At 40.1% G+C, this 13277-nt stretch overlaps 1 protein-coding gene and 1 long non-coding RNA gene across 3 annotated transcripts; both read left to right on the top strand.

The window, feature by feature from the left end:
• The first annotated feature begins 696 nt into the window (after window positions 1-696).
• Window positions 697-4763, top strand: LOC136427965 (mucin-22-like). Of its 2 annotated transcripts, none has more exons than XM_066417197.1 (5): window positions 697-817; window positions 1783-1923; window positions 2598-2869; window positions 3039-3126; window positions 3256-4763. In XM_066417197.1, the coding sequence occupies exons 1-5, from the start codon at window positions 757-759 to the stop codon at window positions 4389-4391; spliced, it is 1698 nt and encodes a 565-aa protein (XP_066273294.1). In that variant the 5' UTR covers window positions 697-756; the 3' UTR covers window positions 4392-4763. The 2 variants fall into 2 exon arrangements, with proteins under 2 accessions (XP_066273294.1, XP_066273295.1); XM_066417198.1 differs by having other exon boundaries at window positions 3045-3126.
• Window positions 4764-5773: 1010 nt separating this feature from the next.
• Window positions 5774-7259, top strand: LOC136426742 (uncharacterized). Its single transcript, XR_010754339.1, has 3 exons — window positions 5774-5873; window positions 6338-6478; window positions 6994-7259. It is a non-coding gene; the product is annotated as an uncharacterized lncRNA (long non-coding RNA).
• Window positions 7260-13277: the final 6018 nt, after the last annotated feature.

The following is a 13277-nucleotide window of genomic DNA, read 5'->3' on the forward strand; positions in this document are numbered from 1 at the left end:
GCCACTGGTCTCAGTATTTTCCTCACAACCAAACCAATAAAACGGTGTAAAACAAGGTCTCCACACAACACTGATAATCTGTGATTATTGACGCCTGATCCGGACTGTAGTCAATCACACCTCATATTTCACTGACCGCCGTGTCAACAAACTCTGTGAATTGCGTAAGTCATCTAGATACAGACTTTGTCAAATTAGATTCAGCTGAAACACAAATATTGACACCAGGACAAGTTGACCTGACAAAAGAGTCATCCTGCTACTGTACTTTTCATGTGGCAAAATTGAAGAAGAAATGCCATTTCTGAAGCAATGGTGAGTACTGGTATCGCAATGGTTTAATTTAAAGTTTTTATGGCACAGTTAAAATATAGTTCTTTTAATTAATCTGACCGTAATCTTTGAAAGACATGTACAACTCTATCCTTAAACGGTCCCATGCGTAGTGTGTACATAATCCCTGTATTTTTATTGCCAGGTCATGTGAACTGCTGAGGTTACTGGTAATTTACCATCGCCTTTGATAAACAGGTGAACGATAAGAGGCTGGAGGTGTGGTCAACTTTTTTTATGACAAGCCCGATAATTGCTAAGCACTGTGTCAAAAAATCAGTGTTGTATGACGTGTTAGCAACCAAATGGTGACGCATTCTTGCACGTAAGCTCACTTACCTATGAAGCTGATAGACAGGGATTGTCTTCATTCCACGCCACACTTAGCGTCTGTGGACTTGTACTGTTGCTGTGTTGGTCATCATGAGGCTTGCATCGTTGGTTCTTCTCTTGTTTTCATGGTTTGCCTTCGCAACCCCTTCAAGTAAGTGTAACCTATATACAACATACTTTGGTGGTTGTTTTGTGGTTTTAGTATTTTTGTTGGCCTTTCGGCGTAGTGGTATCTGAAACCCTTCAGAATTTGTAGCGTTTCAATCTGTATGACAAAAAGTACCCTGGAGTCAAGCCTTGTTGGCTTTGGTCCGCTCCCAACGGTCACTATGTATGGGGCGGACCGAAGCTACCAAGGCTGGACTCCAGGCTAGACAACTACTTTTGTAAACCTTACGTTATAATTGGATAAAGTATACATTAACTGTAAAATAGTTTTCTGTCGCGCTCAACGACGCCTATTTGAATTGTTAGATATCTTACAGATTCCAGTTATATTCATACTTGATGGATTCATTCATGTTTCTTGATTAAACTTGATTGTTGTTTGTTGTGGGTGCCATACACATTGTTTATCTTAAAGTTTGTTCTAATTTCTTATTTAAAAAGAATCTATTTCTACTGTATTGTCGTATGACGCTGCCAACTCCAGGTGTACAACCCTTACCCACTCCAGATGATGCCTTGTTAATTGTGTAAGATTTCCAGGTTCTGTCACCGTTGGATATGCTTTGATTATAACACTTTTCGTATCGTCAGACCAAGTATGCCATGATAATTTATGTAGCGACAAGGTCGTATGATATCACGGTATAATGTGGTTCATCTTACAGGCGCTCACCCTATATTCACTGAGAATTCCAGACATCGCCATTAAAGTTTATGACCTTCAAAACAGCCCCATAAAACCATAAGATAAAAATACTTTGATGTTCGTCCAAGTTTCATAAAGAAGTTTGTTTTAGCTACCATGCCTCCGATGACTGATTTATTTTTTTGACAAATGACTCATGGTATGTCTAATACTTCTGATATTGTGATTGTCACCTGTGTTGTTGCAAAGTATCTTTTTAGTTCGCTCATATTCTGATTTGTCTTTTCTATGATCCGTTGCAGTTGACCTTGACGCCGCTGGTCAGAACAAATGTTCTTTAGACGCTGGCGTCTGTGGCTGGACAGTGGAAGGTCCAGTCTACCACGGAGGACCCGCTGGATGTGATTACGGTTGGCCAAATGATGCAATTCATGGAGTAACAGGTGTGCTTATTTATGTTCCGTTTTTTGTAAATGGTGTCCTGATATCTGGTCAGTACTTTTGCCAGGCCAAATTGGCCTTGTACTGATCCAATCAGCTACGCTACTTTTGTAATTGTTTACGCAACCCACAATATGGAACGCGTCTATAAAGCCTGGAAATCAAGGTGGAATTTTAAAGAAAAGGTAGTCCCATATATAGCACTTCTTGTTATCCACTGCGTCTACGGCATGGTGTATTCGAAGGTGAATCCCGATAACTTCCTTCCGGTACTCCATGTACTCATTTAAACACCTTGGAGGGATGGGGAAAGTCGTATAAAGTGCCTTTTCCAAGGGCACAACATTAACTTCGGTGGCATTACATAAGATTCAAACCCAGAACCTCTTGTTTAGGGGCCAAATATCCTAAAAACTACGCCAATACGACGCACGCCACTCCCAGTTAAAATACAATATACGAACTAAATCAAATAACGTCATAAAGTCTCTAGAGGTTTCATATGAAAAAAAGTCTTTTATCATATCAGTAACTGAGAATGACGACGACTCGAAATGTGCAGGTACATGTAATTACGTGTCTTATGTACTTTTTTACCTGTAGGATATTGTATAAGCAGTCACATTTGTACGACAATTACACTCGCAATGTTGTTAACATTTTAACCCCCTTCCAGCTCCCGGTGCGTACGTGTGCTTTTTCCTGGACCACCTTCCGGCTATGTATCCAGGTCTGGACAGAGCCCGACTCACCAGTCCAACCTTCAACACTACCCACCATGTGGTGATGAGCTTTGCTGTCGGCACTGTCAGGCCGCCAAACGGGACATACCTCAACGTCATCTTGGTGAACGAGACCGGTGTGGAGACACTGCTGTGTTCAACCTCTGAGCTTCTGTCTCCATGGCAACGTATATATGTTGGTATTGTGCAGCCTGGGCCTTACAAAGTGAGTGTTCAGTGAAAATTGTTTAAAATCTCCATCGTCAAAGTGCATTTCACTTGACCATGTGACCTGGTTGCCCTTTGTTTTTGGATAAAAAGAGATGTGTATCTTATTTTGCGAAAATAATTACACGAGACACAATATGAAAGGCTTTAACTATTTTGTTCTGCAGTTTCAGATTCTGATTGAAGGTGTTTCTGACCCCCCATTCTATCCAAACTTTGGTATTGACGACTTGACCCTGACAGTTGTTGAAAATGGTTAGTATCATCTTGTTATTCATTCAAATTTCTACATCAAATTTCCCAGCCACATTTATACCTTGTTGTTTTGTTCATATGGAGACGATCACAATGCTTATTTATTACTAACTCCTTATAATCTTTCAGCTACGGCAAACGTGGGTGTACAAACGACTACGTGTTCCACACAGCTGCTGACAACAGTTCCCATGACAACTCGGCAACACAACACCACACTTCCCATGACCAGTAGTCTGAAAGATGATACCACCATGCCCATGGCTGTTAGTCAGTCTACAACAGCATTTACTCAGACTAGTGGTCAGCATGTGACCACATCGCCCTTGACCATCAGTAAAGATACTCCCACAGTTCAAATCACTAATAGTCAGGATACAACCATCTTCCCCGCGACCGATAGTCAAGTTGAGACGAGTCCTCTAACGACCAGTAGTCAATATATGACCACATTTCCTAAGACTAGTAGTCAAGATACGACCATACTGCCCATGACGAGTAGTCATGATACGACCGTATTACCCATGACGAGTAGTCAATATACGACCGTATTACCCATGACGAGTAGTCAATATACGACCATATTGTCCATGACAGATAGTCATGATTCGACCATATTGACGAGCAGTCAAGATACGAGCATACTGCCCATGACAGGTAGTCATGATACAACCACATTGGCCATGACTGGTCAAGATACGACCACATTCCCTCCTACACTACTTAGTACTAATGGTATGACTACATCACCTACGACTGATATCCTAGACACGACCACATTGCCCGTGACTAGTAGTCAGAAGACAAGCACCCTTCATATGACTACCAAGCAGGAAGACACCACGAACACCGTCTCAAGCTTTCCAACAACCAACAACTTCCATCCAACCACCAGTCAGGCCGAGACAACAAGTGGCATCTCCAAGAATCCCACATCCAAGACAACGCCTCAAGAAGAAACAACCAAACACCCTATCACTTCCAAGACTCTGTTGACCACATCTAAATCAGGCGAGGTACCAACGAAATCTCTGCCCACCAACACGACGTCAAAGGAAGGTCAACTTGGTCAGCAGAGCGGACGCAACAACGATCCGGACATCACTGCCCTCCCCATCGTGCTTGGGATAGCAGGTTTCCTCCTGGTAGCGGCAGGCGCCATGTTCTATCTCAGAAAGATACGAAAGAAGTCAAGTTTCTCTGTGGAAGAATCGCGAAGGGTATCGATGATGAGTCTCACTCATACCGAGTTAACTGAGCTCTAGATTTATAAAAAAAATCTAGCAAAAGAGAAATTATTTACATGCATTTCCTATAATTATATGTAAATCCAGATAGCACTCTGGCGGAGCCGAACATCTCAACAAAAAGCTCAACAAAAACATTTGTACACATCTTTCAAAAAGGGATTGAACAACACTCAGCTAAGAATTATTACCACTGTACCTCCAAATCTCCACATCTTGCCACTGCCTCGAATCTCATGAAAGAACTGGTGCACAATACCCTTGCCATTTTAGCTTCCGTTTTATAGTAGAATATTGTACATTGAATTAGATTTATGAGATCAGTGGGATTTATTTGTCTGCAAAAGATCATATATCCTATACAAATAAAGGTTGTTTAAAACGTGAAAACTGACTTCATGTACATACTATTATTTGACCAGACCATTCTCAATATGCTAATAACTGGTCCTGTCTCAAGCTGATCATTGAATGGCATATGTAATGATAATATTGTTGTGAACCAAATGGCATCCAAATATATTAAATCCAATCCTTATCTGCGGTTACCACTAAGTTACTTATGTCAATCACTCAGTCCGCCAATCCATCAACCTGGTACCTAGAAGAGTAGATGACACTTCTAAAATAAAAAAAAGACCAGCATACAGTTCCATTTCTTGGGTCGCGCTTGTTAAGAGAAGTATTCCATATTTAAAAATTGATTAAATTTCATGAATAAAAGATAATGTCAAGGGGTTAGCCATAGAAATTGCTTGAATGATGATAATAATGATAATAATAATAATAGGCAATACACAATAACAATAGGCCTATATAGCAATAGGCAAATTATTGTACGCACAAGAGTCTGAATACTCCAGACCGTGTCCCTAACTTCTATAGTTAATGAGGTATCACCGCGACTACCACATGTGTTATTGTGTTAGTTTATGGCCTTGACCGGTTGCACCATTTTTCAGATACATGTAGAATTACCTAAAGTAAATCTTAAAAAGTACGCGATGAATTACACTATTCTAGCAAAACTGAACAATCACTGGTATGATCTAAAACACGAATAAACTTGTATTGGCTTCTTTTGTCTGAAGATTACAGCTTTGAACTGACCGCAATCAGTTTGCAATCTTTACTATCGCAGAAAAGAATTTCTTCAAACAACCCGACAAGTAATATGTACAAACTCTCCACGTTTCAATCACCTATAATGTAAATCATTGGAGCTATTTGCAAGTTGCCGTCGTCTTTTAATGAACAGCCTCGACAGGGGAAGATGTAAACGTGTAAAAGTGTCCTTAAGGTTTATAACACTGATAGCTGCTAAGCAAGTTGTCAACGCCAGTGTGTATTTTGCTGTGACGCATTAGCAACATTGTGTCCACGTTCACAGGGACCTAGTAGCCACGACTTATAAAACTTTTGGGGTGGCCATTATGAAGCTTACATCAACGATACCGTTCATTCTCGTGTTCTCGTGGTCTGTCTTTGCATCCGCTACAAGTGAGTACGACCTACATCATCTCTATATTAATAGCTTTAACGGAAAGAGCAGTTTAAAGTCCTGCATACTATGCTTATTACACTTGGAAAACTTGGCTAGACCAATGTGTATGTGAGTAAGTGCTTTAGATTAATTAAGATCCGTTTGAGTGCTCATGATATGTGACGATACATGTACCTAAATGCGATAGCTACAAATCTGATGATTGTTAGTTACAAAGTTGTGTTTGTAAATGTTGCTGCTTGCAAAACAACTCCCTAATATCCACTTATCATCCGGGTGGGGTCAAGGCGACTGACTAGCGATAAAACAATAAACCATAATCAACTTGGCACAATGGCGTCTAATTTTGTTGGATCACCGATTATAGGTCCCATCTAGATGTTACCAAATACAATTCAAGGTTCGTCGCATTCTAAAAAAGCCTGTTTCTCTTTTCCTGTGTATTTGCTGTTATATCTAGTTGACCTTGACGCCGCTGATCAGTACAGGTGTACATTTGACGATCATGTCTGTGGTTGGACAATAGAAGGCCCCGTCAACCACGGAGGGCCCGCTGGATGTGATCACGGATGGCCAAATGATGCACTTCATGGTGCTACAGGTAGGTAATAAACGGTGTTTTGTCCACTATTTGGTTATATATGACTACTGACTCAAGTTCCCAAGTTCGAATACATGATGCTATGCTAATCTCTGTGAGGTTTAAACGTTTAAGGAGGCACAATCTATTCATGATCTATTATGAAATGTTTATAAAACAATGTGATATTTACTGATAATTACCGGCCTTGAGTTTTCAAACCAGTTGATGCACGGATGGTCAAGACCGGATATTTTGCTTGAGTAGCTTGTACATATCAATGGATGTCGATCCCCGGCCATGGCCCTTTGACGATTAAACGTTATTATATGCATGATTAGTCAGTCAACTGTCTTTTTCAAAGTGAAGATAACCCCTTGGCAAACTCGAATTTGTATTTTCAAATACGCACGGGAAGTCTTATATCATACTTAAGTCATAAACCAAAGTATACCCAAAGTCATCTTCCACAATTGTTTAAATGGTAGAAGAGCTGGCTCTATATGCATTTGAAGTTGTCACTTTTCGTTTTTCAGCTTCCGGTATGTACGTGTGCTTCTTTCTGGAGAGCCTACCGGGCCAGTCTCCAAATCTGACCAGAGCTAGACTCACCAGTCCACCCATCAACACTACCCACCATGTGGTGATGAGCTTCGCTGTCGGCACTGTCAGGCCGCCAACCGGGACATACCTCAACGTCATCTTGGTGAACGAGACCGGTACGGAGACGCTGTTGTGTTTGACCTCTGACCTTCTGTCTCCATGGCAACGTATATACGTTGGTCTTGTTCAAACTGGGTCTTATCAGGTGAGTATTCAATGAAGATGTTTCGACATTTCTATTGCTTGTGCTTGTATTGTAAAATGCATGTGACCTGGTTGTCTCATATATTTTGAGGAGTTCAACTTATTTTGATTGTGTAAATCCACAGTAGTTAATATGTGAGGCTTTGGCTAATTTTTTTCACTGTTTTAGATTGTTATTGAAGGTATTCCCGATTCTCCATTCTACCCAAACTTTGGTATTGACGACTTGACAATGACGGCTGTTGAGAATGGTGAGTAATGAGTATCATATTTTTAGTCAATACACTTTCCATATCAAATTCCAAAATTTGAGACAATGTTAAGCACACATAGATGTATACCTTGTTATTTCCCCTGACTGCTGTTGAAAATGGTAAATATTGTCGTGTTTTGCAATAAACGTTAGACATCAAATTTCACAGTCTGAGACATAAAGTAGGCACATCTTTATACCTTGTTAATTTTCTCATAGGAATACGATGGCAATGATTATTCATTAACAACTTTTTATTTTTCAGCTACAGCAAACGTGGGTGTACAAACGACTACATGCTCCACACAGCTGCTGACAACAGTTCCCATGACAACTGGGCAATATAACACCACACTTCCTATGACAAGTATCCAAGATCATACCACAATACCTATGACTGTTAGTCATCAGATTACGAGAACATCTTCTCAGACAAGTGGTCAGCAAGTGACCACATTGCCAATGACAATCATTACACATACGACAACGGTTCCTAATTCTAATAGTCGGGATACAACCTACTTCCCCGGAACCGATAGTCAGGTTGAGACGAGTCCTTTTACTACCACTAGTCAAGATACGACCACATTTACTAAGACTAGTACTACCGGTCAAGATACGACCACACTGCCCATGACGAGTAGTCCAGATACAACCATACTGCCCATGACGAGTAGTCAATATACGACAATACTGCCCATTACGAGTAGTCATGATACCACCACATTGCCCATGACGAGTAGTCAAGATACCACCACATTGCCCATTACGAGTAGTCATGATACCACCACATTGCCCATGACGAGTAGTCATGATACCACCACATTGCCCATGACGAGTAGTCAAGATACGACTACGTATTCATTGACAAGTAGTAGAGAAAAGTCCACATTACCCACTACAAGTACTAATGGTATGACCTCAATAACTAAGACTGACATTTTAGATACGACCACATTGCCTATGGTAAGTAGTCAGAATACAACCGCCCTTCCTATGACTAGTAAGCAGGAAGAAACCACAAGCATCATCTCAAGCTTTCCAACATCAACTACCAACAACTTCTCTCCAACCACCAGTCAGGCTGAGATTACAGGTAGCATCTCCAAGAACCCCACATCCAGGACAACGCCGCAAGAAGAAACAACCAGGCACCCTATCCCTTCCAAGACTCTGATGACCACATCTAAATCAGGCGAGGTACCAACAAAGTCTCTGCCCACCAACACGACGTCAAAGGATGGTCAAGTTGGACAGCAGAGCGGACACAATTACAATCCGGACATTATCGCTCTCGCCGTCGTGCCTGCTGTAGTAGGTTGTCTCATTGCCGTGGCAGGCGGCTTGTTCTACATCAGAAAGATACGAAATAAAAGGTCAAGTTTCTCTGTGGAAAAATCGCGAAAGGCATCAGGAATTATTTTCAGTCAGACTGAGTTAATCGAGCTGTAGATTCCTTAGAAAAACTATTGAAAGAAAAGCAACTATTTACATACATATTCTGATTATGATTCTCCTAAAAGAAATGGTACACGACCACTCCCGCGGCTGTTGTTTCTACTCCCTTCATACGTCGATGAAGGTTAGACATCCAGGTAATAAGATACGTCAAAAATAGTGACTCAAGCAATTGGATACAACTTTAGAAATTAAAAAAAATTAGTATATCAAGTTTTTTTATGTACAATATTCAAAAAGATAGATACTCATTCACAAGCAACTGGATAACATTTTGAAATCTTTAACAGTTTTAACACTTTCAAAATTATCACAATTTATCCAGATGCTTGAGTAGCTGTTTTAGAAATGTTGTACATAGAAATAACTTTAATGTGATTAGGTGAACTTTTTGTTTGCAATAAATGTTAACATCCTATCCGAATAAAGGTTGTGTAAAGCGTGAACTTTGACTTCATGTAGTGATCTACTTAATATTATTTGACCAGAGCATTCTGAATATGGTAATAATCGGTCCTATCCCAAACTGATGATTAAATGACATATATAATGATTCTATTGTTGCGAACCAAATGGCATTCAAATCTAATTCTCATTTGAGGTTACCGTTAAGTTACTTCTGTCAATCACTAAGTCCACCAAACAATCTATTTATCTAACAATCCACCTATCAACCAGGTACCTAGTACATAAAAGAGCAAATAAGTCCACACCAGTATGCGATTTCATTTCTTGACCCAATATTATTAAGAGAAATATAAAATGTCTGAAAATTAAAAGGTTTCCATAATGTCAGGAGGAGTGAAATACAAGAGGGTAAGCCATTGAAATTTCCTGAGTCATAATAGGCACAAATAGAATAACAATAGGCCTACATAAAAATAGGCAAAATCTTGTGCGCACAGGATGCTGCATGTTTCAGACCGTGTCCTCCACTTTTCTATTTAATGAGGTCATAGTGTGATTTTGTTATTTGACAGTTTACGACAGTTTACGGCCTATATTACGCCCTTGACCAGGTGCACAATTTTTCACATTTATTAAGTTTAATTAAAAAAGTACACGATCAACTGCAATATTTCAGCAAAACAATCACTGGCATTATCTAAAACATGAGTCCTGCTTTTATTGGTTTGTTTTGTCTGGAGAGCACAGCTTTGAACTGACTGCAATAAGTTTACAATCTTTACGAGCACATAAAAATAAATCCTTCAAACAACCCGATACGTAATATGTACGCACAAAATCTCCATATTTCAATCACCTATTCGGCGGAGCTATTTGTACGTTGCCGTCGTCTTTTAATGAACAGCCGAAACAGAGGAAGATATAGGAGAGTAAAGGCGTCGTAAATGATCATAATACCGATAGCTGCTAAGCAAGTTTTCAACGACTGGGTGTATTTTGTTGTGACGCGTTAGCAACATTGTATTCAGTCCCCCGGTAGAATTTTTGGCCACGACTTTCCTGCGTAACTTTTCGGTGGCCATTATGAAGCTTGCACCATTGATTTTTCTCTTCTTTTCGTGCTTTGTCGTCGCATTCGCTACAAGTAAGTAAAATTTCAACGAAGAGTTTCTATTTTAAGACCAGGTTTCAGGGCGTATTGCTCGGAAAACGTTTTGTTTTTAATCTCATCAACTCTGTGTATTTGTGACAGACTTAATTGATTAAGATCCGCTGAACTTCTAATGATTATGTTAACGAATAATTCAATAACTCGATAAGCGATACATAGAAATCTTCTGATTGCTTTTTATTTGCAGTTCTGAATTTTGTTGGGTCCAAAAAACTCCATGACATCCACCTACCCCGTCTGCTCCAGGTTGGAGCGTGGCGCGTTGTTCAGGATACAAAACGATAAACCATAATCAACGTGACACTTTTACTCCGTTACTGGTTTAGTTATTCAACTGTGGCGTTTTACAAAGTCTAATTCTGTGGGGTCACCAATCATGGGCCACATGATAGGTTACCACATGATAGGTTACCCAACAGAATTTGAGTCCGATCGTAGCATAGACTTTTCTTCTTCTGCTCCTTCCGAAATCGAATTTTCTTTCCTCTCTTTACAGTCGAGCTTGACGATGCTGAGCAATATAAATGTTCTTTTGATGCCGGAGTCTGTGGCTGGACAATAGAAGGCCCAGTCTACCACGGAGGCCCGGCTGGATGTGATCATGGCTGGCCAAATGATGCAATACATGGCGCTACAGGTAGGTAATAAACGGTATTTTATCTCCGATTTCATTACATGACGCGAGTTAAAAAACATGATAGTTAGTTAATTTCTACGTGGTATAAACGTTTTAAGGAGGCACGATCTATTCATGATCTATGAGATATTGAAAACTATATGCTAATAGATAACCGGCATTGATTTTACAAACCAAGGAAATATTACATAGTAAAGACCGGACATTTTGCTTTAGTAGTATTGTTTATCTGTACGTAGGGCCCCATGGCCATTTGACAATCAAACGTTAAAACGTTTCTATATGCATTATTAGTCAGTCAGCTGTCTTGTTAAAAGTGATGATGACCCCTCGGTAAGTCCGTATTTGTATTTGCAAATAAGCACAGAAAGTCTTATACCATACTCTCTGTCACATGTCATAAACATCAGTATAACCAAAGTCCTCTTTCACAATTGTTGGATGGTAATTGAGATGGCTTTCCAAATTTCAACCTGTCACCTTTTCGTTTTTCAGCTCCCGGTATGTACGTGTGCTTCGTCTTGGAGCATCTGCCAACGATGTATCCAGGTACAAATCGAGCCCGACTCACCAGTCCAACCATCAACACTACCCACGATGTAGTGATGACCTTCGCTGTCGGCACTGTCAGACCACCAACCGGGACATACCTCAACGTCATCTTGGTCAACGAGACCGGTACGGAGACGCTGCTGTGTTCGACCTCTGAGCTCCTGTCTCCATGGCAACGTATATACGTTGGTATTATGTATCCTGGGCTTTATACGGTGAGTGTTTAATGAATGTTTAGTGTTTGGGATTTTCCATTGTCAATAGTAATAATGATAATATTAATAATAACAACACAAAAAATACTACTACTACTAATAATAATAATGATAGTAAAAATAATAAAAATAGACTATAATAACTGTAATAATGATAATGATGAGAATAATGATGATAATAATATTAATGAAAAGTGTCCTGTATTGGAATATCCATGTGACCTGGTTGTGCTTTTTTCCAACCTTTTTTGTGTTTTTTTTTTGTTTGTTTTAGATTGTTATTGAAGGTGTTACCGATCCTCCCTTCTACCCAAACTTTGGTATTGACGACTTGACACTGACGGTTGTTGAAGATGGTGAGTACTATCTTGTTATTCAATAAATGTTTCGGATCAAAATTCAAAATCTGGTCGTTGACGAAACACTCCCTTTCCCTTTTTAGTTTCAGGTCACCTTACAACATTAGCAGTGTTTATTAATTCCCAACTCTTTATTTCACAGCTACGGCGAACCTGGATGTACAAACAAATATATGTTCCACTGAGTTGCTGACAACAGTTCCCATGACAACTCGGCAACACAGCACCACACTGCCCATGACCAGTAGTCAAGATAATACCACAGTGCCCATGGATGTTATAATCAGTCAGGCCACGACAACGTTTTCTCAGACTAGTGGTCAGCAAGGTACCACATTGCCAATGGCCATCAGTAACGAAACGACCACAGATGCCACGACCAGTAGTCAAGATGAAACACTTCCCCAGACTACAGAACAGCATGCAACCACTTTGACAATGACCAGTAAAGATGCGACGATGGCTCCTACAACAAGTAGTCAAGGTACGTCTACCTTTTCTTTACTACGTCAAGTACTTGCTAATAGGATGAATTGTGACTGAAAAGACAACAAAACCCACAAATCATAAGAAAGTAAGGTTTTTATGAAATTCGTTGAGCCCTCTGTCAAATCTCAGGTCGCTGCCCTAGTGGAATGGGGGTGTTAGCAATACTGTCCCCCGGATAACCAGGAATCTACTCCAGTACCAGACTTTTCCAAAAAGAAGTACAACAGGGCGTCACATATTGCCTTTCTGGACCGATGTTGTTAAACACTACACTCTGAGGGTACGATTTACAAAATTGCTGTTGAAACTGATGTAGCTGTGGCTTGCTGAACATCCTGTCAATACAGTCTAATAAGCAAGCCTGTCTGAACCCTTATCAGTTCCTCTTTTACAGCTATTTGGGTGAGATATACTGTAGATAGAGTTGAAGTCAGAGCGATCATCAGATTCCTGAATAACCAGTAAGATCAT

This window comes from Branchiostoma lanceolatum, chromosome 2 (assembly GCF_035083965.1).
Source record: "Branchiostoma lanceolatum isolate klBraLanc5 chromosome 2, klBraLanc5.hap2, whole genome shotgun sequence".
Taxonomy (NCBI): Eukaryota; Metazoa; Chordata; class Leptocardii; order Amphioxiformes; family Branchiostomatidae; genus Branchiostoma; species Branchiostoma lanceolatum.

Excerpts from the sequence above, each read along its gene's own strand:
- LOC136427965 (XM_066417197.1), top strand. The coding sequence starts at position 757 with ATGAGGCTTGCATCGTTGGTTCTTCTCTTGTTTTCATGGTTTGCCTTC. Across the intron at positions 1,924-2,597 it reads TGCAATTCATGGAGTAACAG|CTCCCGGTGCGTACGTGTGC; the intron begins GTGTGCTTATTT and ends ACCCCCTTCCAG. Across the intron at positions 2,870-3,038 it reads TGCAGCCTGGGCCTTACAAA|TTTCAGATTCTGATTGAAGG; the intron begins GTGAGTGTTCAG and ends TTTGTTCTGCAG.